This window comes from Cyclopterus lumpus, chromosome 2 (genome assembly GCF_009769545.1).
Source record: "Cyclopterus lumpus isolate fCycLum1 chromosome 2, fCycLum1.pri, whole genome shotgun sequence".
NCBI classification, from domain to species: domain Eukaryota; kingdom Metazoa; phylum Chordata; class Actinopteri; order Perciformes; family Cyclopteridae; genus Cyclopterus; species Cyclopterus lumpus.
The window spans coordinates 10,789,599-10,814,357 of record NC_046967.1 but is presented as its reverse complement, the minus strand read 5'-3'; the positions used below and the strand labels follow the sequence as shown (position 1 = coordinate 10,814,357).

Below are 24,759 nucleotides of genomic sequence, written 5' to 3'. Positions count from 1 at the left end.
CGAGTCCCACCGGTTGCCTGGCAACTGGCCCTGACCAGGAGAATTTGGCACATAACCCCTAATAAAAGAACAAATGGTTTTACACTTGGCTTTTTGTACGGATTAAACAGTAAGTTAATTAGTGAGATTCAGGGGTAGTGGGGAAATTATTTCGGACATGGCCAAGCTAGCAGTTAACCCCTGTTTCCAGTCTTTATGCTAAGCTAAGTAAACCAGCTGTATTTACCAAATAAATGATAAACTGTTCCTTTAAATACAGCTGGGACAGCATTGGTTAATTCCCCTTTTTCCCACTCAGCTGTGCTGACGTGGTAAAAGTGCCGTAGTAATACTTTTATTACTCCCAGAATGGAAATTAGAAGAACTCAAAACACTACAAATAGACACTGACACACACACACACACACACACACACATTGTATCAGATGGCCAGGTCAAACAGGAAGTCCTCAACACGTGTGTGTGTGTGTGTAATCTCATCAAACATGGGAACTAATTTGTTTGAATCAACACGAGGTTTAATGAAACATTCATTACCATCTTTGCTGTGAAAAGTCAAATTGGCTTTCCTCAGATTGTGTTTGCATGCGATGAAATATTCACGTTCACCTCTGTAGAAGGAGCTTCTCGTGAGGTTCAACATTAAACAATATTAAGGGGATATTGATGGACAGTGTTGCTAGAAAAGCTGTGCTGCAATAGAGGATAAAGAGCCAACATGGTCCCTGTTGTTGTGCTGCAGATGACATGAAAGTCATTGAGGGAGAAGTTTTTCTGGCAGCCGCACACTTTCTCACGTGGGTTTTTCCAGTCAAACGGATAGGCGGCGCGACAGGCCAGTCAATAGAAGTCAGCAGTGATTATGCAAGTTGCTTATGCCTAATGAGAAAGGTCAGCGCGTTGCCAAGAGAGTGGGACGCCAGCCCGGTCTCACACTGAGATGTACAGAACACGCTGCTGCAGGAAAAACGGACACGAAGGGCGACGTTGTCAACAAACTGCACTTCCCAGGTTTATTTATTTATTTATTTTATTTCACGACAAACTTTGTGTTAATGCGGCCTGTTTTATTATCCGATAATCTCACATTATACACACTGACGTGGATTTTCTTATTTCTATAACCCCCTTGGTGGTGTGATGACAGGTGGTCGTACATTTCTTTGATCAAAGATGGCCTCTGTTTGTTTACGAGTGTGTGTGTGTGAGCGTCTCCCCGGATCTCCTGGTCCATGTTGTGACCAGTCATGTTGTTTGCAAACAGCTGATGTCAGTCTGGTTCCCCGGGCTCCCTCGCCCAGTCGTCGTGGCGAGAAGCGATGTCGTGATTCCCCTCCGTGTCGCGGCGGAGACCGGCCGTCCTTTTTGGTTATTAGTTACTTCTTTTTATTTATTTTTTTTAGTCCAAGCGTCCTCTTTTGGGAGGAAGTCGGTAACGTCCGAGATCATAGAATAATGAGTCGTTATATACGCCTATTTTCACTCGGTGCTTCGATATCATTATCCACGTGGGGGGGGGGGGAAGCCGCCTTGCCCAGAAGCAACTGATGCGTATGGTATTTCATTCATTCATGCGTTCAGTGGTGATCATAAGCAATGCACACATTGACGTGCATTGATGAATTGCATCGAACGCATTCGGTTCTGAATTTCTGCAAATGCATTAAATGCTTTTCGCCGCGCGAGCCGTTGATTCGGTTCCATACGCTGAGACATGTGCACCGAATGCAGATTTCAGCTCTGACGGGGAGCAGTTCTCTTATTTTTTATTATTAGTGCCAACGCGTTTCCAATACGACCAAACCCCCCCCCCCCCGACCCCCCCACCCCTCGGGCTAAGCTAGCTTTGGTTGACAGAACAGCATCCTCTCCACACTTTATCTCCCTCGCTCATTGCTTTGATGTGTTGTGATTGCGTTGGTGTGGCGGTGGTGTGCATGGTGGGAGGGGTTGGGGGATTGAGGAGGAGGAAGAGGAGGAGGGGGAGGAGGGGGGGGGGGGGGGGTATAGCAGAGAAAAGCGTTCTGCAGTGAAAATGTGCTCCCACTGAAGCGTAGAGAGACTGCAGCACAGTGAACGAGCCTGTGCACCACCTGCAGTCGTGTGTGTGTGTGTGTGTGTGTGTGTGTGTGTGTGTGTGTGTGTGTGTGTGTGTTAGAGAGAGGGAAATAATCACCCAAGACACAATGATTCAACACCCCGCTCCTCTCCTCTCCTGTCATCCTCTCTCCTTTCCTTCTCTCCTCCCTCCTTCTCTCCCTTCGACCCAGTTCTCCACACACACTGCAATCATCTCGCCCCGTGTATCCGCCTTGCTGCGTGTCCGTTGGTGTGCGTATGTTGCGCATGCTGCTGCGTGTGTGTGTGTGTGTGTGTGTGTGTGTGTGTGTGTTCACCAGTATTCTCTGCTCAATATTCTCAAACACAGTCTCCCCTCCTTCTGCGACTGGCTGATTTTCCTTCTTTCCTCCTTCTCCTCTCATGGTGTCTCTCATCCGTCCATCTTGACTCCTCCATTCACTCTTTCTGCCCGTTGTGTCACTCCTCCACCTCTCCCGGCGATCACTACTTGATGCGCACTTTCGTTCACACGCACACACCTCCTCTCCGCCGACACCGGCTTCAACTCCGAGAGACAAACACTGGATGAATACACTCAATCTGTCGTTCTCAGCAGAAACCCTTTCTGTTTTCCATCTTTTTTTCTGTCTCTCTTCCAACCGTTATGTTCCCAGTCACCCCCCCCTCCTCCCCTCCACCCTCCACCCCTTCCTCCTCCTCACTCTTTTGCTCCCCTCCTCCCGCGCTGGCTGAGTAAGTGCTGCAGCATCAGTGCATGTGTGTATGTGTGAGAGAGCAGGAGAGAGAGAGCGAGAGACGAGTGTGTGTAAGCAGAGTGTGTGAGCGCGAAGCATCGGGGATCCTGAGCCTGGAGGGGAACCGTTGTGGCCAGAGAGGGGGGGCTCTTCTGCCTGTGGATGTATGTGCCAGGACAGCGGGTTTTTTTGTTGTTGTTTTTGTTTTGCAGGCGAGCGTACATGTGCACGAATGTGTGTGTGTGAGAGAGGGAGTGTGGGCATGCCAGCGTGTGCATGTGTAACAGTGTCGTCGATCAGCGACGGGCTCTTCGCATTATGCAGCCGACGGTGCTCATCACACTTTGAGGACTGACTCATCTCGACGGGGCCGAGGAGACAGAAGAAGAAGAAGAAGAAGACAGATGGATGCAAAGACAGGAGGACAGTTTTAGGCTCTCGATGCATTTGGGTCCCCCCTAGATCGTCCAGTGGTCTCACGTCCATTTGTGGGACGCCAGTAGCTTCGCACCGGCCCCCCCCCAGTTCCTCCCCCTCAAATTGGAATCGCAGACACATAGCCAGACAGGTAGCCGAAACTGAGGAGAAAACAACAACCCTGAAAGGAAAATAAAGCCCCCAGTCGGAAGGTTTCCACTTCATTTCTGCTCTCCACGGAGTCGGACAAGAGGGTCTCCTGACGCTGCAGAGGGGCTTTTTATTTTTTGCGCTTGACATCGTTCTTTTTGGGGGCGAAGGGGGTGGGTGGGTTGCAGGATCCTCTCCCGGCTGCCGAGTGTGTGTGTGTGTGGGGGGGTGTTGGAGATAAGAGGCTGGCAGACGAGACGGGACAGACGCAGGCATGGCTCGCCTCAACTGGTGCCTGGCTGCCGTCATCAGCTGGGGCAAGTTCCTCTTCGCCTGCTTCTTTCCTCTGCGGGGGGCCAAGCGAGACAAGGTAAGACTTCGCGGAGGGTGGGTGAGGGAATGTGTGGGGGGGTGTGGGGGGGTGAACGAGAGACCGAGCTGGGATTCAGTGGACTTAGATGACGAGTTCCGCACATGTCGCCTCTCATGTCTCCACTTCAACGCGCGCAGGTGACTTCCTCCTCCAATGAAATGCCGAAACACACGTCTGGAATTCTCCCCCTGCATGAAACGTATACGTCGGCCTGGGCCTTGCTCTCGGTCGCACCGCTCATCCATTACCTCAACCGCCGAGTGACGTAGCTGTGTAAAAGGAGCTCGGCGGGCTGGTCGTGGACCATGAGCTCTGGCAGGCTGGTCGGTGTCCCTCCTAAGTGCTGATTCAAGGTCAGTGTTACATCTCCAAGTGGTCTCCAGGCAGCCGCTCCAGATAGAAGATGGTGGGGAACCACGAGGATCAGGTTTTTGGATGTGCACACACTAAAGAGCCAGGCGCTTGCAGCAACAACCCACCTGGAACAAATGGTGGTTGCTCCTGATACACATAGGGTCACCTTGCCTTTTCGGAGCTGCAGAATTGTAATGCACCATTATTTTTTTTTGGGGGGGGGGGAGAGAGAAGGGGTTCGCGTATATATATATTCCCGCGAAAGAGCTTCTCTCTTCTCCCCATCCATCTCCTGCACACTGCACGTCACGCTGTATTTGTTCGCTTTTGACGAGAGCTGCGAGTCTTTGATCCCCTGCGCCATATTCCGATGGTCGCGTGGCACAATATGAGCAAGAAAGGCCAAACGGAGTTCTGCTTCTTTGTCTGCTATTAGCAAAACATGGAGTGCAACCTCTGCTTTTTGGGGGGGGGGGGTTCTTCTCTAGCAGATAGTCAATCTTGTGTAACAACTAAATGGCACCATTTCCCTTTAACACACACTCACACACTTACACACATGTACCTGAGGTCATCCTCCGATGAATGGGAACGAGTTTCTATGTGGGAATGCATCGCCACAAAGTAAACACACCTTTTTGGGACTTTTCCCGTACACTCGCACCTTTTTCAATATTCAAACCGCTGGCTATTTTCTTGGCCCCCATGAAAAGCGTAGATGTCAATAGTCCAAAAAGGTTTTTTGTTTTTTTCAAACTTGGGAGTGTTGCATTGCTGCAACCGTCCCTCGACTGCGTGCTCCCTGCGTACGCGGGCCAGGCTGGTGGCGATGGGGATTATTTTTATTTTTTTTTGCTTGTGGCGACGCCGTAGCGTGCAGTGCTGCAGCCGCCAGGCTCTCTTCAAGCCCCAACACCCTCCCCGGCAGAACCAACACCAGCAGCAACCCCCCCCCCCTGCACACACACACACACACACACACACACACACTCCCCCTCCCCATTGCCGCAGCTCCTTATCTCTACACCCGCGCTTTATCCCACCACACTCCCCTTGTCGCACTCTCTCGTATGCGTGTATAAATGTGTGTTAAAGCCTTTGCACAGACACACACTCGCGCACACACACACATTATATATCTCCTCGACCATATGCAATGAATCCCCCAAACCATCATGTTGGTTCAGTCACAGCTTCGGCTCAGCCCGTCCTCTCGGCATTGGCATTTATTTAATTTTTTCTCCCTTTCGATCTAGAAAGAGGATTTCCTTTTGTTTGAATTTATTTATTTTTTTCCTCACTCTGAGAAACACTCACACGGTCTGTAAATGACGATTTCTTTGCACCATTTATTTAAGAAGAAAAAAATTGACCCCATGATCATCGTTCTAGAGAGAGATGGAGCTCATCTTCAACCCTTGTGCCTGTACGCTGTAAAATGGGACTTGCCACTGGGGATGTACCCTTGTTAAGGTATATGTGGTATATGTTTGTCCCCTGCTTCCTTTTAACATTCATGGAGCCCCCCCCCCCCCATACTAATCAGTCACTATCAGTTGTCTATATCCTGAGATTTCAGTGAAACAGAATTTAATTTCCAATGTAGCAACTGGCTGATACAGACACTAATTTCTATAAAGAATTGATTTCCACGGACAAAAGGTTGATATTAGAGCGGTGGCAGATAGTAATTTGCACTGATAATTTGGCCCATATATTAATCTTTCCACCTCTCTAACAATTATAATTGTTTTTACTTACTGTCAAAGAGAACACACTGTACATAATATTGTACATATCTTTCCCAGTCTATGGTTGACTTGGATCTTTTTGCTTTTTCTATCACTGACAATTGCGACACAAGATATTGCTCTTTATTAATTATTGCCACAGCAACGAGGATTTTAGGAGACTTTTTTTTTGCTCTCACGTGAGAGGTGAAAGTGGAGAGGTAAAGGCTCTCTGTGTGTCTTCCCTCATGAGGACCGCTGTGAGGTGTTCAGTTTCCATGGCAACGCGGCTCACACAGTCCCCCCCCCCCCCCCCCACATGATGGAGCCGGGTTACAACGGGGAGGACGGGCTCGGCATATTGTTGCCGTGTGTGTGTGTGTGTGTTTGACTGTGAATGTGCGGCGGTTTTGTAAGAAAGAGGCGAGGGAGGTGGAGGGATGATGCGTAAAGGTTTTCTCCATGTGTGTTACTATGGCGACACTACTGTGGTACTATGAAAGGGTGACTCTCCTCCTCATTTCCTGTCTTCTCTTCTCCGATTTATTTCCCTTTCTGTTCTTTCCTCTCGTCTTCTTTACGTTACGTTCCTTTCGCTCCGTTTGATTTCCTCTCCTCCTCTTCTTCTTCCAAAAGAGAAGAGGGTGATGGGAAACCTGTCCGCTGAATAGCTCCTTATTCTCTCCCTCTAGATTGCCTCTCCGGCATATGCATGAAAACCTCATCCATCGCCCGTTGTATTTATCACGCGCTCCCAACTTACTTTGAGTGATGTCATCCGACTGTGTGCCGCGACCCAGAGAAGCGCCGACTTCTTCCCCCCCCCCCCCCCCCCCCCCGAATGGCCTCATCGTGATGGATGCTTTGTTATTTTAGCATTAAAGCTTTAATGTGATGGATTCTCCAGGCGACAACGGGGAATATCTCTCTTTTTTCTCTCTCTTCTCTACATCTAGTACAACTGTTCCCCCAACCTTTAAGTAGGCAGAGGGCTGCTATCATCATTAGTCTGGGCTTTAATGGGGAGGTTCGCTGTCCCGTGATGGTCTAAAGTTCCCTTCTCCGTGAGCACAATTATGTGGGAAATAAAGTGTAAGTGGGCGTGTGCTTGTGCCTGCCTGACCGTGTGTTCTCAGTGAGTTCTGGCATGTTGCGTTGGGAATAAGAAACCTGACTTCACCGTGCAAAAATGTTGTACTGAGAAAAATACACCACTCCCAAATAACGGACCCGAAATCAATGCTCCTATGCAGGTCGCAAACGATGCATTCTGGCTGCGTCCCGACACGAGATGCACGCACGAGTTATGTGTGTTTTTATAAAAGTTTGCTTTTCCCCATATCTGCAGAGGCTGTCTGAGGGTTGGTTGGAGGCCACTAGAGGCTGCTAGCAACCCAGTTTAGACCAGTTGGCTGTCGTGTGTCGAACACGGCCACCAAAATCCATTTAAAAATGTTTAAAAAACACTTCAGGAGGGCTCCAACACAACCAGTAGCATTCCCCCTGTGCGTGCACACAGTGATCTTTGCTGACATGTTGGTATGAGTACACACACACACACACACGGATTATGTGTCAGGTTAGCCTATGGATCGAGGTAACTGTTCCAGTGGATGTGATGGAGTGCAGCCGGGATCGATAGAGGGTGTTTTCTCAAAATGAATTGGCTCTTAGCCCTTTATGGATCTGACTGTGGAGTGATGTAATGTGCCCGCACCGCTGATATAATGTTGATTCAGAGCTGTGCTGGATATAGATGTACACAAGTGCTCGGGAACGTTTGCATGCATGCATGCATGTTAAGTATCTAGCATGCGCACACACAGAGGACCGTATAGAGACACGCAGGGAGGTTAGCGTCGTCAGCTTTACACTCTTCTGTGAGCTTTTTTATAAAGTCTGAGAAAGTGACGCTGATGATGTCATCTCGGGCTCGGACACTGCAATGAGCCTGAGTTACAAACTGGGCCGTGGAGTTTGAAAGACGTGGGCGAGAAGGCTTCTTGGAAGTGTGGGATTTTTTAGAGATATCTGGCAGTGTAATACTGATTATTGGAGTACTCCGTTAAGTCTTTCTTGTGGGTTTTTAGAAGAAGGAGTTATGACAAGGATATCCGCCCTGTTACTGCAGAAAAAAAGAGTAAAGCACGCCTTGCCATATGGTCATAATTGTGCATATGGGCTATTCTTTTAGTGTGTGCATGAGCCCGCCTGTGCAACACCTGTATGCCACAGCGATGAGCTCATTCCCACCGACCGCTGCAGCGAGAACCTGTTGGATTCTCGCTGTTTGTCCGGCCACTCGGCTGTGTCACGCCAGCTGTCGAGTCCTGCGATTTATTTATTTCTGAAGCCGGAGAGAGAGAAAGAGAGCGAGAGAGAGAGAGAGAGAGAGAGAGAGAGATCTGGAAACAGGAAGGGGGTTCGCCGACGAAAAAATTGAAGTGACATGAGCGCAGGCAGACGTGAGCGAGCGTGCTAGCAGAGGAGAGGTGGAGGGAAAGAGAGGTGAGGTATGCGGAGGAAGCCAAAGGGGGGGTGGACGATGGTCGATGAATAGTGTGTGTGTGTGTGTGTGTGTGTGTGTGTGTGTGTGTGTGTGTGTGTGTGTGTTTAAAGAGAGAGAAGGGAAAGGAGGGGCGAACAAGGATCATTTGAGGAGAGGGGAGTTTTGGGAGAAATAAAGTTACCACACTTCACGAGGGACAGAGAGGAGGACAGAAGTGAGGGAGCACACACTCGAGAGAAAGAGAGAGAGAGAGAAGGACCAGGAGTGGAAGAGAGAGCAAGCAAGCAAGAGAAGGAGGCTGGAGCTCAGCGAGAGAAAGCCAGAGCAGCCTGTTCCCTTCCCCGTGCACGCCTTGGCATGGATCTGTGTCGCCGAGGTCTGCGCGGAACCGCCGGGAATATCTGGGAATTCCGTGGATTTCTGCCGTGAGCCCCGAGAGCCCTTTTTCAGGATGCCCTCCGTCTCTCTGTCTCTGCCCTCGGCTCTGGCGGGCAGGGCCAGGACCTGGGTTTGCCTCTCCTGCATGTTTTGGGTAAGAAGTCACAGGCGATCAGCTAAAGGTCATCAGTGAAAAAGGAAAAGGTGTCGAGGCGTTGCAAGTAAGCAGGTTGCATTCATCAATAGGTGGGAGTGAAGGTAGAGGTGTCACCAAAGCTATCAGTCACTTTTATGAATGACCCAATGGCTTTTTTTTATCCCCGCCCACATTTGATCAAATGCTCTGAAGTGGGCGTTCATGTTTATGAGTGGAGTGCAGAGAGGTGAGCGGTTCAGTGGGGTCGACGAAGTTGCACGTCTGGCTCAAAAAAAAATGTGCAAAGCTTATTACTCGAGGTCCGACGTCCATTCTCGAAGATCAGGTTTCTCCGCCGGCATCCTTCAATCCTTTTGGTTTGCTGGAGGTCCGGTTCACGTTCGGCGTGCACGTGATCCTCGCAGGTCTAATCTAGTCGACTGCCGCGTCGTGGGTCCACGCGGGCCTCGCCGACGGAGCTATTTCTGGTTTCTCCTGTATAATTTAATCGGCCGCCGCTCGCCTCTCTCCCGCTATCTGGGACTGACGGTGTGTTTCCACGATGTCTGTGATGTCTTTCGTGTTTGAGGAACTTTTCTTCTTCTGATGTGAAATGCAAAATCTAAAAGTAAAAAGCACGTGGGCTTCTGTATCTTAACATATTTCCGCATAAATGACCGACTTTTTAATGCTTCTGCAACACCGGCTTTATTGGAAAAAGTAGGTGGATTTATTGTTATTTTTTTTGGGTGGGTGGGGGGGGGGGGGCGGGGTTGTATAATGTATACACGATGTGTAATGATCGCACCCGGGTGTTAAATGAGGCATCTGCCCTACTTTTTCTGTAGCTCCCAGTGGGGGCGAGGGCGCATTCAGATGCAAAAGGGGGGAGAAGAGAGGCAGGGTGGAGGAAGCGGCTCCCACGCAGTTCATATGCAAAGTGAGACACACTGAGCCGTGCAGATGCGAGGCCTCCGATCCAACGCGATCACCCTTTCAAATCGACCACAACAACAACAAAAAAAGAGGGAGAACGCTGAAGAGGGAAGGAAGCAGCAGCGGGCGGGGGGGGGGGGGGGGAGACATGAGGGTTGTGGGGGGAGAGGCGGAGTGACGTGCGGGTTCTAAGAAAGCTCCTCAAATACATGCTATTAATAATGTATCCCCCCCCCTCCACACACACACACCACCTCACACACAAGGAGGGAATATTAGATTTGACATGCTGACAGAAACAGCCACAAATGCAGGCGAGTTCCTCCAGCGATGGCCGAATACTTCTGCAAGCTCATTACCGCCCTACGATATGCTAAGCGGCTACGCTATGAATAACAACAAGCGCTATTTGACACGGCACATGCAGTGTGGAGTGCGCACGGCGTTCTGCAGCGTCACGCGTTTGACTACAGGTCGCTGAGGGACGCCAACAACGTGTGTCATGGGCCATGTGGTGTTTATTTTAGTTTATGAACATATTTTTGTTGGTGATGGTGGCCTGTGTGACACGACGGTACCGCTCTCATCACACGTGGCGTCACGCTTTGCAGAAAAAAGGGTCTTCTGTCGTACAAGGCAGCTGAAAGACAGTACGCCCGGATGCTCCGTGGATCCATCGTGTCTTCGGTTGTCGAACAGAGTCCGTTATCGACTGGACAGAATCCACAGAGAGCTCTGGAACTCAATCAGGCTTCGATTGGGCCGCCGCTGCCCGCCACGTGTGTGTGTGTGTGTGTGTGTGTGTGTGTGTGTGTGTGTGTGTGTCACACCGCTGTATGAGTGTGGCCTGGCGTGCATTAGGAATGTGGAATTTATGGATTGTTTTAGTTTGTGCTGTCATTTCATTCTGGAAAATTGTTGACTGAAAAGGAGCAGTGAGGCTAATTTATACTGCAGTAAAAGTGATATTTTTTAAACATTAACATTAACGTTACAATACTTACATTAAAGAACATCCTCTCAATGCCCCGTGTATCTGTGACCAGGTGGTTTATATGCCATGTGACCCGGGCGCCTCCCTGCAGGACTCGGGCCGCCACCAGCCGGGCCCCCTCGACCCAGCTTCGGCACACTTCCCCTGGGCACTGTGCACTACTCGGCCCCCACAGCTCATCCAGGAGTCTGGATCTCTGCCCAAGTTCAGCAGATCTATCTGTAGACGCCTCAAACATTAAAAAAGATATAATACTATACATATATATATATATATATATATATATATATATATATATATATATATATATATATATATACACAGTATCAACCTCTGTTTCAACGGAACAGAAATGTTTTTCTACCTTTTCAAAGCTCGCAAAAGGTAGATTCCCGTTTTTGTTTTCCCAGAGATGGACTCAAGGACACGGGGAGCTCATTAGCAAACACGGCGCTCTAAGTTCATTAGCGGCCGGCTAACGATCATAAGCAGCTCGGACTTCATGATCACAGCTCATTGATCTTTGCGTCTCTCCGCGCTGCACCTGGTATCGATCATATCGCGCAAACAGTATATAACGGCTGCGCCCTCACGTACGCACACGCTGCGATGCATGTGGGTTGACTAGCGCACACACACACACACACACACACACACACACACACACACGTCCGTGTCCGCTGGGACCAGCTGTATTCGGCGCCATAAATAAAACATCCTTAGCGCGTATCTGTGTTCTTGCACGCGGATCCATACTCCGGTTGAGGCATATGGATGCAGACAAGGGAAAGAACTGCGCGTATCGGTGCCTTTTTAAAAAAATAAAACGTCAGAATGATGTGTTCCATATTTTTATTAATCTTCTTTTGAGCTTGTCCGCGGTCCCAATGTGGATTCCCTGCTGTCTCCACTCTAACTGTCCTCTTGTACTTATTTCAAAGAAAGCTTTACAAAACTGTGCCTATGGATTATGCAGTACCAGCTTGCTCGACATGCTTTACTATGATTACGGGTACTTAATCACTGACGCACTCGGGAGAAAGGCCCCTGGGGGCTTTTATATTATTTTCCCCATCTACTGTAAAGATGTTCATAAACACCTCAATCGACCTGCGTGGCTTTACATTTTGGATTCAAGGGTCCTTTTTCTCTTGATTTCTGTGCTGAGCGACGAGACTTGGCAGTCGTTGGGTTTCTCTCGCCGGCCGATCTAAGCCGCGGCTGCTAATTCGGGCCCGTTTGATTTGCCATCTGTGTGCATCGAGATCGAGGATTCAAGAGAGAGCGGAGTTCTGCCAATGAGAGCAGAGTCTGACACGGTTTCCCTTCGTTTTTTTTTTTAAAACGGTTGTTCCCATCGACTATGGGAGTTTAAAAAGATGTGAGGAGGAGGCCGAGGTGCGAATGAAAAGACGCTATTAAGTTGCATTGAGCTCGGGGGGGGGGGGGGGGGGGGGGGGTGTAGGATTCATTTTTTTTTGTGAATCGGCACCAGGTTTCCACTCGTGTGCTGAAAACAGGGAACGCGCGAACGCCGTCACACTCGTTGCAAATATCACACCAGTTCTCGCTTGCCGTCTCACAAAGGCGCCCATTGTGCCTTTTCAATTTGGTGGAAATTGAAAGCAGGTGTGGCTCTGCTGTTTCATCTCGGGGGGGGGTGGGGGGTGGGGGGTGGTGGTGCTCCCCCCCCCCCCACCCGAGGCCTGTTAGTTTCTGTGGGGCCTGTTCCTCATGCTTGACTTCATTGAGTCATGTCATCCAACGGTTTTGGCGCTCTGTGTATTTTTTCTTTCTTTTCTTTGGGTCCGGGTGACTCATCCCCCCTCCCCCCCCCCCCCCCCCCCCCCCCCCGTGTTCACCTCGTCCATCAACCAGGTCTTCGCTCGTTGAGCAAAAACAATTCGCCTCGCTCGCTCACTTTCTATCCGTCTTACGTCGGACAGCCTTCAGAGGACGCAGAGAATATTTACTGCGGCCTCGAGGATTGTCAATTTCATCTCAAAAAACGCGCTCTTCAGGAGCACTGAGGGAGGAATGAAGAGCTCCGGTCTTAAAACTTGATTCATTGGACACGTATTCTTCGTGCCACATCGAAGAACATGTAATCGTTCCGCTACTAATACAAGAAAACCAGCTAAATGAAAGTCAAATGTGTTTTCAATTTCTGGTTTTTAGTCTCCAAAGGGCTGTATTTATTTCATTGTTGTACTTTGAAGATGGTTATTGCACATCGGGGGACACTGAGTGAGCGATTATTGGACTACAGGGCTCATTATGCAAAATGATACTGTACATCTTTATTCCAGCGTGCCCCTCTTTGTGTTTTTCGAACCGTTCTTCCAATTCATGCAGGAAGACTCTAACTGAGCTGTGAATGCAACCACATGTGCAGTCTTGCATTAGAGGAGGCTTGTTGGCCGCGCACGTGGGAACGAAGCCTGGACGTGAAGACTTTTGGTGTGTTAGACGGCGTGCATGTTGTTTTGAGTGTTTGAAGTTCAAATATTTACCGTTATATTAAGAGTTTCAGTAGATAAAGAATGCTCGACTGGGCGTGGTCAGATAGATTTGTGTCTTTAACGCTACGTTAGCTGCTAAATGCTCTACTATATTCATCAGCTAGTCACTAACGTTGTCTTTGTTATTTGGTGCTCGGCAAGTAATGCACTGTGTGTGCCATTGTTATTAAAATAAACACATTGATTATAGCTCCTAAAGATATTTCAATTGGGCAGTTTTAAAGCTATTTAGCTGCTAGCTAGCACACTGATGCTAACGCTCATTTTTAGATGATAGTCACCTAAAACTTCACATAAATGTCGTCCTTCCTAATCTCACATTTTAGTGGTTTATACACCGGAGCTCGTGCTTACGTCTTTGGGTCTACATGCATGACTGAATGCATGTTTTTTTGCGATTGGTAACATGTGCCAGGGCTAATTTGTGTCCGTGTGTCGTCCCCTGTGCAGAATGAAAGAGCAGTGTCTTTGAGAGAGTCCCCCCCCCATCCCTCCATCCCTACCTCCCTTTTACTTCCCTTCTGCTCCCACTTCTTGGCTCTAAGTGGGGTCGCGGTCGAGGGAGCGTAGTGATGCTTTTCATTAGCTAAGTGCAACGGGGGGGGGGAGAGGAGCATAGGACCTTGATTTACTGGGCCTGCTGTCTATAAGCCAGGACAAACACACATACACACTCACAGAAACACCTACTCTCCTCCTCCTCCTCCATCTTTTGCTCTCAGACCACTCACTCTATCCCTCTTTTCTCTCCATCTCCATCCCTCTCCCTTCTCCTTTTCCATTTTCTCTCCCGGTGCCTCTCCTGGGACTCTCGCCCTAACACGACACAGTCAAAAACATGAAAGATCCACGTCCTCAAATGTGACTCTAATTGTTTTATGATCGTGACTCGTCTGGTTTTGGCAGCTGGAATGTTTAAAAAATATATATTTTGGCTCAACAACGGTTTTTTTTTTCTCGATTCACAGCAAACGGACACAACTCTGGTGTTTGAACTCTCTATGGCAGCTGCTCCACCACATTGCATGGATGAAGATGCTCAATGCAGATTGCATCTTGTTATATATTTCTTCTTCATGCTCCACATTTATTAAATCAGTGGATTTCTAAGTTTTCAGAGCGAAAATGCTCTCGCAAACCTTATTTTTTTGTCTCTTTGTTGATTACTCGCCATTTAAGCTGCTGAGGCCCTTTTCCCTCTTTCTCTGAGCAACAGTTGAATCAACTTATGAACCCGTTGCCCCCCCCCCACACACACACACACACACACACACACACACACACCCCACCCCCCTTGTATAACGGGGTCTGCATGCATGTTTATACGTGTGTGTGTGCGTGGGCGGTTGCATGTTTTGTTTGTTTTAATCCCACCTCATCCATCATTGTGTGACGGGACACGTTGACCCCAGTTGCCGTGGCAGCCAGGTAACCATGGCTCCATGCCTGCGGCACAGCTGGCTGCGTGTGATTGGTTCAGCCGGCGGCTTTCTGCCAGGTCGTCTTTAACATCGGGGGCTGCCGAGTGGCACGAGGTGCTTCGACCGCTATTTATACACACGGGCAGGTCCACGCTGCAAAAGATGTGCGTCTTCGTTATTGCTTTTTCTGGAGCACGTAACCATTTTGAGTTTTAAGACTGAATTTTGCTTTTCCACAATTAACTGTGTAATTTTACCAGTTTTCTAATATTTAAAATAATTGTTTAATATAAAATATTTTTTACAATTTCTGTTCCTTGAAACAAATAAGAGTATTGGCTAGTCTAATAGTTTAGATGTTATGGGGAAAAAATCATATATATATATTTATATATACTGTATATATGATTTAAAAAAAAAAAAATATATATATATATATATATATAAATGTATTTTCTATTTCTAATAAGTCTTACTCCCCTTCTGTTTTCCTTCTGCGCTGTCTCATATGTGTCCGTCTCATCCGTCCTCCAATAGGACTGATGGATATCAGTCGGCTCGGATTGCATTTCACTTTAATGAAACTGTGTCTGCGGTCTGTCTGCGTTTTAAACCCGAGCTGCCACTCAACATATCAACCTACTCGTGAGAGGAAGAAAAAAAGTCTTTAATGAGATGGATGGCGGACTGGTGGTTAATTAAGTCATTCACAGGAATTATCAGTGTAGCATATTGTTCGCACCCGACGCTACCTGTTGTAGCATGCTGTGTCTCGCTGTGTGCAGCCAAGGTCGGCCATGATTCCTCGAGTGGAGCTTATAGCGAGTGGTCTCCCAGTGTGACAAAAGACATTAAGATTTAGGGAGATAGGGGCAGCGAGAAAAGAAGAAAAAAAAACGCTGAGAAATACACTTTTGTAAAAAGCTTTTGAGCCAAATTGACTGCGGCACACGGAGAGAGAAAAAAGAAAAAGAAGAGCAGGCATCTCCAGAATGAGCTCAAAGACAATGAGGCAAAAGATTACTCTACGCGAGCCTCATGGGGAGCTTCACCGGGAGCTTCATGGGGAGCTTCATCGGGAGCTTCATCGGGGAGCCTCATCGGGAGCTTCATGGGGAGCCTCATGGGGAGCTTCATCGGGAGCCTCATCGGGAGCTTCATCGGGAGCCTCATCGGGAGCTTCATCGGGAGCCTCATCGGGAGCCTCATTGGGAGCCTCATCGGGGGAGCCTCATCGGGAGCCTCATTGGGGGAGCCTCATCGGGAGCCTCATCGGGGGAGCCTCATCGGGAGCCTCATTGGGAGCCTCATCGGGAGCCTCATCGGGGGAGCCTCATCGGGAGCCTCATCGGGAGCCTCATTGGGAGCCTCATCGGGAGCTTCATCGGGAGCCTCATGGGGAGCCTCATCGGGAGCCTCATGGGGAGCCTCATCGGGGAGCTTCATCAGGAGCCTCATGGGGAGCCTCATCGGGGAGCCTCATCGGGAGCCTCATCGGGGGAGCTTCATCGGGAGCCTCATCGGGATCCTCATCGGCGGAGCCTCATCGGGAGCCTCATGGGGAGCCTCATCGGGAGCTTCATCGGGAGCTTCATCGGGAGCCTCATCGGGAGCCTCATCGGGGAGCCTCATCGGGAGCCTCATCGGGGGAGCCTCATCGGGGGAGCCTCATGGGGAGCCTCATCGGGGAGCCTCATCGGGGGAGCCTCATGGGGAGCTTCATCGGGAGCCTCATCGGGGTGCCTCATGGGGAGCCTCATCGGGGAGCCTTTTCGGGGAGCCTCATAGGGAGCCTCATCGGGAGCCTCATCGGGGAGCCTCATCGGGGAGCCTCATGGGGAGCCTCATCGGGGAGCCTCTTCGGGGAGCCTCATAGGGAGCCTCATCGGGGAGCCTCATGGGGAGCCTCATCGGGAGCCTCATCGGGGAGCCTCATCGGGAGCCTCATAGGGAGCCTCATCGGGAGCCTCATGGGGAGCCTCATCGGGGAGCCTCATCGGGAGCCTCATGGGGAGCCTCATGGGGAGCCTCATCGGGGAGCCTCATGGGGAGCCTCATCGGGAGCCTCATGGGGAGCCTCATCGGGAGCCTCATGGGGAGCCTCATCGGGGAGCCTCATGGGGAGCCTCATGGGGAGCCTCATGGGGAGCCTCATCGGGGAGCCTCATGGGGAGCCTCATGGGGAGCCTCATCGGGAGCCTCATGGGGAGCCTCATCGGGGAGCCTCATGGGGAGCCTCATCGGGAGCCTCATGGGGAGCCTCATGGGGAGCCTCATCGGGGAGCCTCATGGGGAGCCTCATGGGGAGCCTCATCGGGAGCCTCATGGGGAGCCTCATGGGGAGCCTCATCGGGGAGCCTCTTCGGGAGCCTCATCGGGGAGCCTCATCGGGAGCCTCATCGGGGAGCCTCATGGGGAGCCTCATGGGGAGCCTCATGGGGAGCCTCATCGGGAGCCTCATCGGGGAGCCTCATGGGGAGCCTCATCGGGGAGCCTCATCCGGGAGCCTCATGGGGAGCCTCATCGGGGAGCCTCATGGGGAGCCTCATCGGGAGCCTCATGGGGAGCCTCATCGGGGAGCCTCATGGGGAGCCTCATGGGGAGCCTCATCGGGAGCCTCATCGGGGAGCCTCATCGGGGAGCCTCATGGGGAGCCTCATCGGGGAGCCTCATGGGGAGCCTCATGGGGAGCCTCATCGGGGAGCCTCATCGGGAGCCTCATCGGGGAGCCTCATCGGGAGCCTCATCGGGGAGCCTCATGGGGAGCCTCATGGGGAGCCTCATCGGGGAGCCTCATGGGGAGCCTCATGGGGAGCCTCATCGGGGAGCCTCATGGGGAGCCTCATCGGGGAGCCTCATGGGGAGCCTCATGGGGAGCCTCATCGGGGAGCCTCATGGGGAGCCTCATCGGGGAGCCTCATGGGGAGCCTCATCGGGGAGCCTCATGGGGAGCCTCATGGGGAGCCTCATCGGGGAGCCTCATGGGGAGCCTCATCGGGGAGCCTCATGGGGAGCCTCATGGGGAGCCTCATCGGGGAGCCTCATGGGGAGCCTCATGGGGAGCCTCATCACACCTGCAGTCCTTTTGTAGAAGGAGCGGTTCAGGTTGCAGCAGCAGTGATACGAATGAGCCGCGGTTGTAGAGGAACGAGTCGGAGTAATCGTGAAGCTGAAGTTCTGAGAAGACGCACGCGAATGTTCCCATCTTCCATTTTGGAATCCCCCTCTCGCGGGATCGGTCCCGTTTCTGCTTATCATCCCTGAAGGGATCCATTCATCCCTTCATCCCTTCGAGGTGATAGTTGGGACGAGGTGTCTTTTTAAAATACTGTTTACCCAACCCAGACCCGGCCCAGCTGCACCAACACACAAAGGAAATGACGTCATCGCGATGACTCACCAAGAGGGGGGGGGGGGTTGTTCGCACCAGAGGGGTGCTGGGAAAACGAGAGCGCGGGTCAGGAGGTGCGGGGCGGTCCGAGTAGGGTGTCGACAAGGGAGAAAAGCGTCTGAAGATGAGCAGAACTTGAAATAAGCTGCTTGTCCTTGTTGTTGTTGTTTTTAATGCGCTTTATCAAGACGTATGCAATTCTGTGATGTATTCAGAGTCAGGTCGAGCACCTTCTTAGCGACGCCTGGTGACCCAGTTACAGTGTGTTCTGTTTTGCTCCTGGTTCAACCGGTCGAGTCGACGCCGAGCAGCGTGCAGCTGCTTCGGAGGGGAAGAAATCTCATTTTTAACCCGTCAATCACGCGTCGGCAGTAAACGAGAGAAGTCACAGAGTTCCTTTTTCGCTACGGTCTCAGCCGTTAACCCTGCCCACGAGCAATTCGTGCATACATCGAACCCCCACCTTCGTCGTCAGCATCTGTATTTCAGCATCTTTGCTTTTAAAACATTGCGTGCACTGTTTGTTCCTTCGCTGCTCTGCTCAGGTTTTGGTGCAGTTTCTAGAGCTGCTGTGTCCTCAGGCTGCTCTGAGAAATGTTCCAAACACACACACACACACACACACACACACACACACAATACAGTACAGTCTGCACACACACACACACACACACACACACACCATTCCTAGAGTTTTTGAGGTTGTTGGCTGCTGTGAGGCTTTCTCTCTCTCTCTCTCTCTCTCTTTCTCTCTCTCTCACGCACGCTTCTTCATCATTAATTAGTCATTTAATTAGAAAACTTCAAAGTGAAAACATCCTCTGCTGGTGGGCGGACTGTGTCAGTGTGTGTGTGTGTGTGTGTAGATGCAACATTGTGACACATTTTGTGGTGAAAGTGTAAATAAACAACAACAAAAACAAATTTTATTGCAAAAAAAAAATCATTATATATATATAAAATGTTAAAGAAAAAAGCAAACATATGGGTATTAAAGCCCCTTTGAGCGTCTTAACATTCATTGATTTGTCCAACCAACAATCCAAAAAATAAAGATATTAATTTACAAAGATTTATTCATTCAATACAGTGCAGCCGTAGACGGATATATATCTCGCTTCCGAGTACAAAATGTGCTTCTGCTGGCCGTGGACCTGCTGGCGTCCATTCAAACCGACTCCCTCCTGATGTCTCTTCCTTCCTCTTCCTCCCACAGCCCGACGAGCTGGAGGGCGTCCACACACACACCTTCAAGATGAAGCCATTCAAGAAGGCCAAGAGCTGTGACATATGCAAGCAGGCCATCACCAAGGAGGGCTTCATCTGCAAAGGTGAGCCTCCTGCAGACTGATGTGTGACCACGATTTGGACGTCGTGAAAACACACAGATGTCAATGTGTTTTGCTGATTTTTTTTATTCAACTATAATCCGGTAAAATGTCAGAAAAGAACACAATGTGAAGCCTTCAAATTGCTTGTTTTGCCCAAAGTCCGCGGAGGTTCATTTCAAATTGATGTAAAATGTATCTGGCAGCTGTTATTCTACATTTGTCTCTGTCCGTCTTCGCCGTGCATCCATCGCCCTTGTTTTCCTTAACTGTGCATACAGTATGTCTGCATGCATGCGTCTGCTGTCGCAGCTTTGGCCCTCCCCTCGCCCCCCCCCCCCCCCCCCCCCCCCCCCCCCCCCCCCCCCCTTTAACCCCCCTGCCTCCCCGTCTTCCTCCACAATCCAGTCCAGTTTTTTCAAATCTAATTTTAGAAGAACTGAGGGTTTTATTGTCACTCCAAGAAAAGTCCAGGGGAAATTAATGTGAGAGGACTCCCGGGCAGCCTCGCGTTGTCTTTCTTTCTTTCTTTCTCGTCGTCCTCCCCTCCATCTCTCTCTCTCTCACACTCTCACTCACCCTCCCCTTATCCTGGTTGGACCTCAAACGCAGGGTCTTTAGCGGTCGACATTCAGAAGCCCGGCGGTAGGCGAGCGGGCCTGCATGGGGAAAGCTTTGGCTGAGGATTTGCTGTTAAAATTAGCATGGCTGCTGCTGCTGCATTAGCCTAGATAAGAGGGTGGGGGGTGGGGGGGTGGGGGGGGAAGCGAGGCAGGATAAAGAGAGAGAAATTGGGGTATGGGGGGATTTGGAGATAGACGTGGGAAAACAAAGGGAAAAGAGTGCAGAGGGGAGCACGGGAGAATTACTTTCCCTTTCATCCCTCTTTTGTTCATCCATCCTCTGTGTTCAAATACAGTAGACTGCAATAAGCTTCCCTTGCTCAAAGTCATCCAACTAAAAACCCCCAAACTGCCTCCTGAAGCCCAACGGCAGCTTTATTTTAAGCAGCGACGCAAAAAAAAAAAACACACAAGTTTTGTTTGGTGCAATGGAAAGCGGTCCTTTTACCTGAACTGTGTGTGTGCACAGACAGACACCTGGACACGCGTGCAGTGCTGAGCATCCTTCCTGCCCAGTTACAGTTATACCAGGAAGTGTTGCTAGGCACCCTGGGAGAAAAAAAAACGGCCACATTGCCGAAGGGGTTCGCGGCCCGAGTGATGAGATGTGACAAGGAGGCGATGTGCTGTGCGCTCGCCCACATGTGTTCACTGACTGAGGTTGTGTACCTGTACCTGCACGGTTACCCGTTTGTTTTCTACATTTTGGGAGATATTAATGTCCAGGAAGATACTTCTTGTCTGCTTCCCTCCGTTACACAATCACCTGCAAGGGATCAGGCACACCGAATATGTCCACGTGTGCATTAAGTCTACATATGATGAAATAACCAGTAGGCAGCTGCCTCTCTACTACAAACAGACCGCCCAGCGCTCACACCCCACTCATCAGAAACACCCCGGTCGACAGCGAAGGCCGCAGGTGTTTTGTGAGGGGTCAAGGGTCGTACCTGCACAGACGCCCGGAGGTCGACGTGCTCTCACTGCGTCTGTTCCTCACGATGACAGAAATGCTTCAACGTCTTTTTTAAGGAAGCATCCAGCTGCACACTGAAAACACAAGACACACGGATGGGTGTTTGCGTCATGTGGCCACTGGGGGGCAGCACCACTGCATGCTCGTGTCAGGAGGAGAGCTGACCTCGTTTTCTGTTTTCAGTGCACTCAGCAGTAAAAACAGTTATTCTTTAACAATCAGTACCTGCTGCGTTGAGCTCTATTCTCCTTTCCTTTCTAAAAATGAATGTTTTCTCTTCCCTGTGCAACTACAAACCTAATGTTGTCTCTTTTCTTTCAGCGTGCCGGTTGTCCTGCCATAGAAAATGTGAAGGGAAGGTAAGACATATTTTTCTCCTTTAATATTATTGTGAGTTATTACTTGATATCGTCACTGAAAAGCATGCGGCGCCGCAGAGGGATCCGACCCAAAAAACTAAAAGGTCAAAAACCTGCATCAACTTTTTGCCACAACTTAACCCGACATCATCGGACCAGTAAATATATGAAAGTGCAACTCTCCCTCTAGATTACTATATAGTTGGAACCCCGTAGGGTTTTGGTCACGTGACATTAAAACCTGCAAAACCTGCATCCTTTTTCGGCGGACTTGCAGGTCAAAGTTCGTTGATTGTCCCATATGAGCATCTGAGACGCCTTCAGACTCATGGCTTTACGTCTGAAAACACGTATATCCTGGATCACACGCCATCCTATTCCCTGAAACGTGTTTTTCCTAACACGGGCCCATGCATTCGCATCACTCAATACATCTCAGAATCCACTTTCTCACAATTTTATTTGCAAAAGGAGACACGAGGAACGCCGTTCATCGCCCTGAGCTGCAGGATGTCTGAAAACTGAAGATGGAAGTAAAAAAGAAAAAACACGCCGTCTCGAATCACGTTTTCTACCAGACGGGACTCACCGCATTTGATCCCAATCTGCAAGTGGAAAAGGGAAGAATGCACGGGGAGAGTAAATGAGAAGGAAGGAAGCGAGGGAGGAATGAATGACGGGGAGAAGGGAGGGATAGGGCGGAGGGGAAGAGCGTAACAAGACTATTCTTAGTGGTTTGAGTTGTGACCGGTGGGAAGAGAAATGTTGAAATGTCTCTTCTCTGTTCCTCCCCAGTCTGCCTGGACTTGTACCTCCTCTTTTTCCCCCAAACCATCGCTCTCCCCAAAATATTACTGTCGGAAAAACAAAAAAAATCTTCCCAAAACATCAGAGGACAAAAAAATAAAAAATTAATCACCCAAATGCCTCGGGGAACCAGGCAAAAAGCCGTTTGTGGTGAATAATCTGAATAACCAGAGTCGTGAGTCATTACATTCTGGTGGTGGACGACGTTGGACAGGAAATGTTTTTTTTTTTTAAGAGGAGAAATAAGAGAAAATGTTTAAGAAGAACCGATATCGAGCCGCGGAGGGAAACTTTGGTTAATTTGGTTAAAAAATTAGAGCGTTTGGCACGACTTCCCTAATCCGTATTTGCTAATGTGCTAATCCCTAAATTGGTTTACTTGGGACAAAACATTTGTGTTGGCTTTATGCAGTGAAATGACCCCCCCCCGCCCCCATCAGTTATACATAAACTACACATTTCTCAAGACTGATTATAATATGTAATACAAACCAAATTAACAAGAAGTATTAACAAGTATTTTTAGTTTACAGAAAACACTGCGGATCAGTTAATCAATGTGTGAAATGTGACAAACAAACATGTAGGATCTATTCTGCAAAGTGGCCTTTACTGACCCCTGTTGGCGACCAGAGGAATCGCAACAACATGAAAGGTTCACTGCACATCACCCTGCTAAATACTCTTTCATTCAGTTATTTAGAGGACCTACCTCGGGGTAGTTGTTATGGTGACTCGGTGACCTCTGGGTAGTTGTTATGGTGACTCGGTGACCTCTGGGTAGTTGTTATGCTGACTCGGTGACCTCGGGGTAGTTGGTGTGGTGACTCGGTGACCTCGGGGTAGTTGTTATGGTGACTCGGTGACCTCGGGGTAGTTGGTGTGGTGACTGAGTGACCTCGGGGTAGTTATTATGGTGACTCGGTCACCTCGGGATAGTTGTTATGGTGACTCGGTGACCTCGGGGTAGTTGGTGTGGTGACTCAGTGACCTCGGGGTAGTTGTTATGGTGACTCGGTCACCTCGGGATAGTTGTTATGGTGACTCGGTGACCTCGGGGTAGTTGGTGTGGTGACTCAGTGACCTCGGGGTAGTTGTTATGGTGACTCGGTGACCTCGGGGTAGTTTTTATGGTGACCTCGGGGTAGTTGTTATGGTGACTCGGTGACCTCGGGGTAGTGGTTATGGTGACCTCGGGGTAGTTGTTATGGTGACTCGGTGACCTTGGGGTAGTTGTTATGGTGACTCGGTGACCTTGGGGTAGTTGTTATGGTGACTCGGTCACCTCGGGATAGTTGTTATGGTGACTCGGTGACCTCGGGGTAGTTGGTGTGGTGACTCAGTGACCTCGGGATAGTTTTTATGGTGACCTCGGGGTAGTTGTTATGGTGACTCGGTGACCTCGGGGTAGTGGTTATGGTGACCTCGGGGTAGTTGTTATGGTGACCTCGGGGTAGTTGTTGTGGTGACCTCGGTGACCTCGGGGTAGTTGTTATGGTTGTCCGTGTTTGAGGCGGAGGTCTGTCTGCACAGGTGTGTGGGATAAAAATACGACTGGTCCAATAATACCAGTAAAAAGGTGAATGGGAACTACCTGGACCAGGTAGGGGGTTTGCTTCTTCTCAGGGTTGAGGGGACCTTTTCTCTCTCACTCAACGCGTTCCGATTCAACGAGTGCATTTAGAAGATCTCACGACTTGTTTACTTATCGCTGCTCTCAGCTGGAGCCAAACAAAGCTCTACCCCCCCCCACCCCCACCCGCTTCCTGTAGTTGTAGATGTTCACAGATCTGGGAGCAGCACCAGGGGTGCAACAGCAGGACGGAGGAAGTGAGTCACGCCGGCAGAATAAAATAACAAGAGAGTAAGGGGCGCGTTCCTGTTGACGCATTTATACTTCATAATTATTTACGTCTCCAATGCATTGTTCATAGCAATCACGCTTCAAGTGTGTGAGCAAAAGTAAACAACCTTTCTATATCTCACCTGGCTTGTATTATGGTCATAATGTTTACAACATATATCATTCTAATATAAGAAAAATCTTAAAAATCCATATAAATGTCGCTAAATTGTTTCATTGTAATCAAATGAGTTTTGATTTTTTTTTAAACAGTGCGACAACCTCATTTAAGTACCCTTTAAATAATTAATTAATTTAATAACTGCACCGTCATCAACAACCTCGAGCTGAGAGAGTGCATCCTCGGTTTTGAAGCAGATTTGGAAACCCAGACTTCTATTTTTAGCGGATTCAATAGTTTCTTTGTCATGCAAAAGCAAATCCAGGGGGTGTTATTACCGAGGAGACTCAGGCGGCCCCCCCCCGTTTCATCACTCGTAGCCCAAAATCTCCCTCTGTCAAAGGAAAGCCAAGCGAAGCATTTCAGAAGCGACAAAGTGACTTCAAAAAGCTCGTTTGTCTCCGAGTCAACTCGTGCACATTCCAACCTCGACTGAGCCGGACTCGAGCTAAAGCCGGATCTCCTCCCGGTGCAGCACTTCTTTTATTTGTTGAGGTCAAGCGCTTCGAGGTCTC

At 49.6% G+C, this 24,759-nt stretch overlaps 1 protein-coding gene across 7 annotated transcripts in view; it reads left to right on the top strand.

Annotated features, from left to right (window-relative positions):
• The first annotated feature begins 8,791 nt into the window (after window positions 1-8,791).
• Window positions 8,792-24,759, top strand: part of tns1a (tensin 1a) — a 52,973-nt gene continuing 37,005 nt past the window's right edge. For all 7 annotated transcript variants that reach the window (XR_004611025.1, XM_034549740.1, XM_034549680.1 and 4 more), the window contains exons 1-3: window positions 8,792-8,881; window positions 19,344-19,458; window positions 21,376-21,413. Coding sequence is in view for 6 of the 7 variants with exons in the window: in XM_034549740.1 (XP_034405631.1) it covers window positions 8,801-8,881; window positions 19,344-19,458; window positions 21,376-21,413 (234 nt within the window). In the remaining variant the exon portion in view is untranslated. The remainder of the gene's footprint in view (window positions 8,882-19,343; window positions 19,459-21,375; window positions 21,414-24,759) is intronic.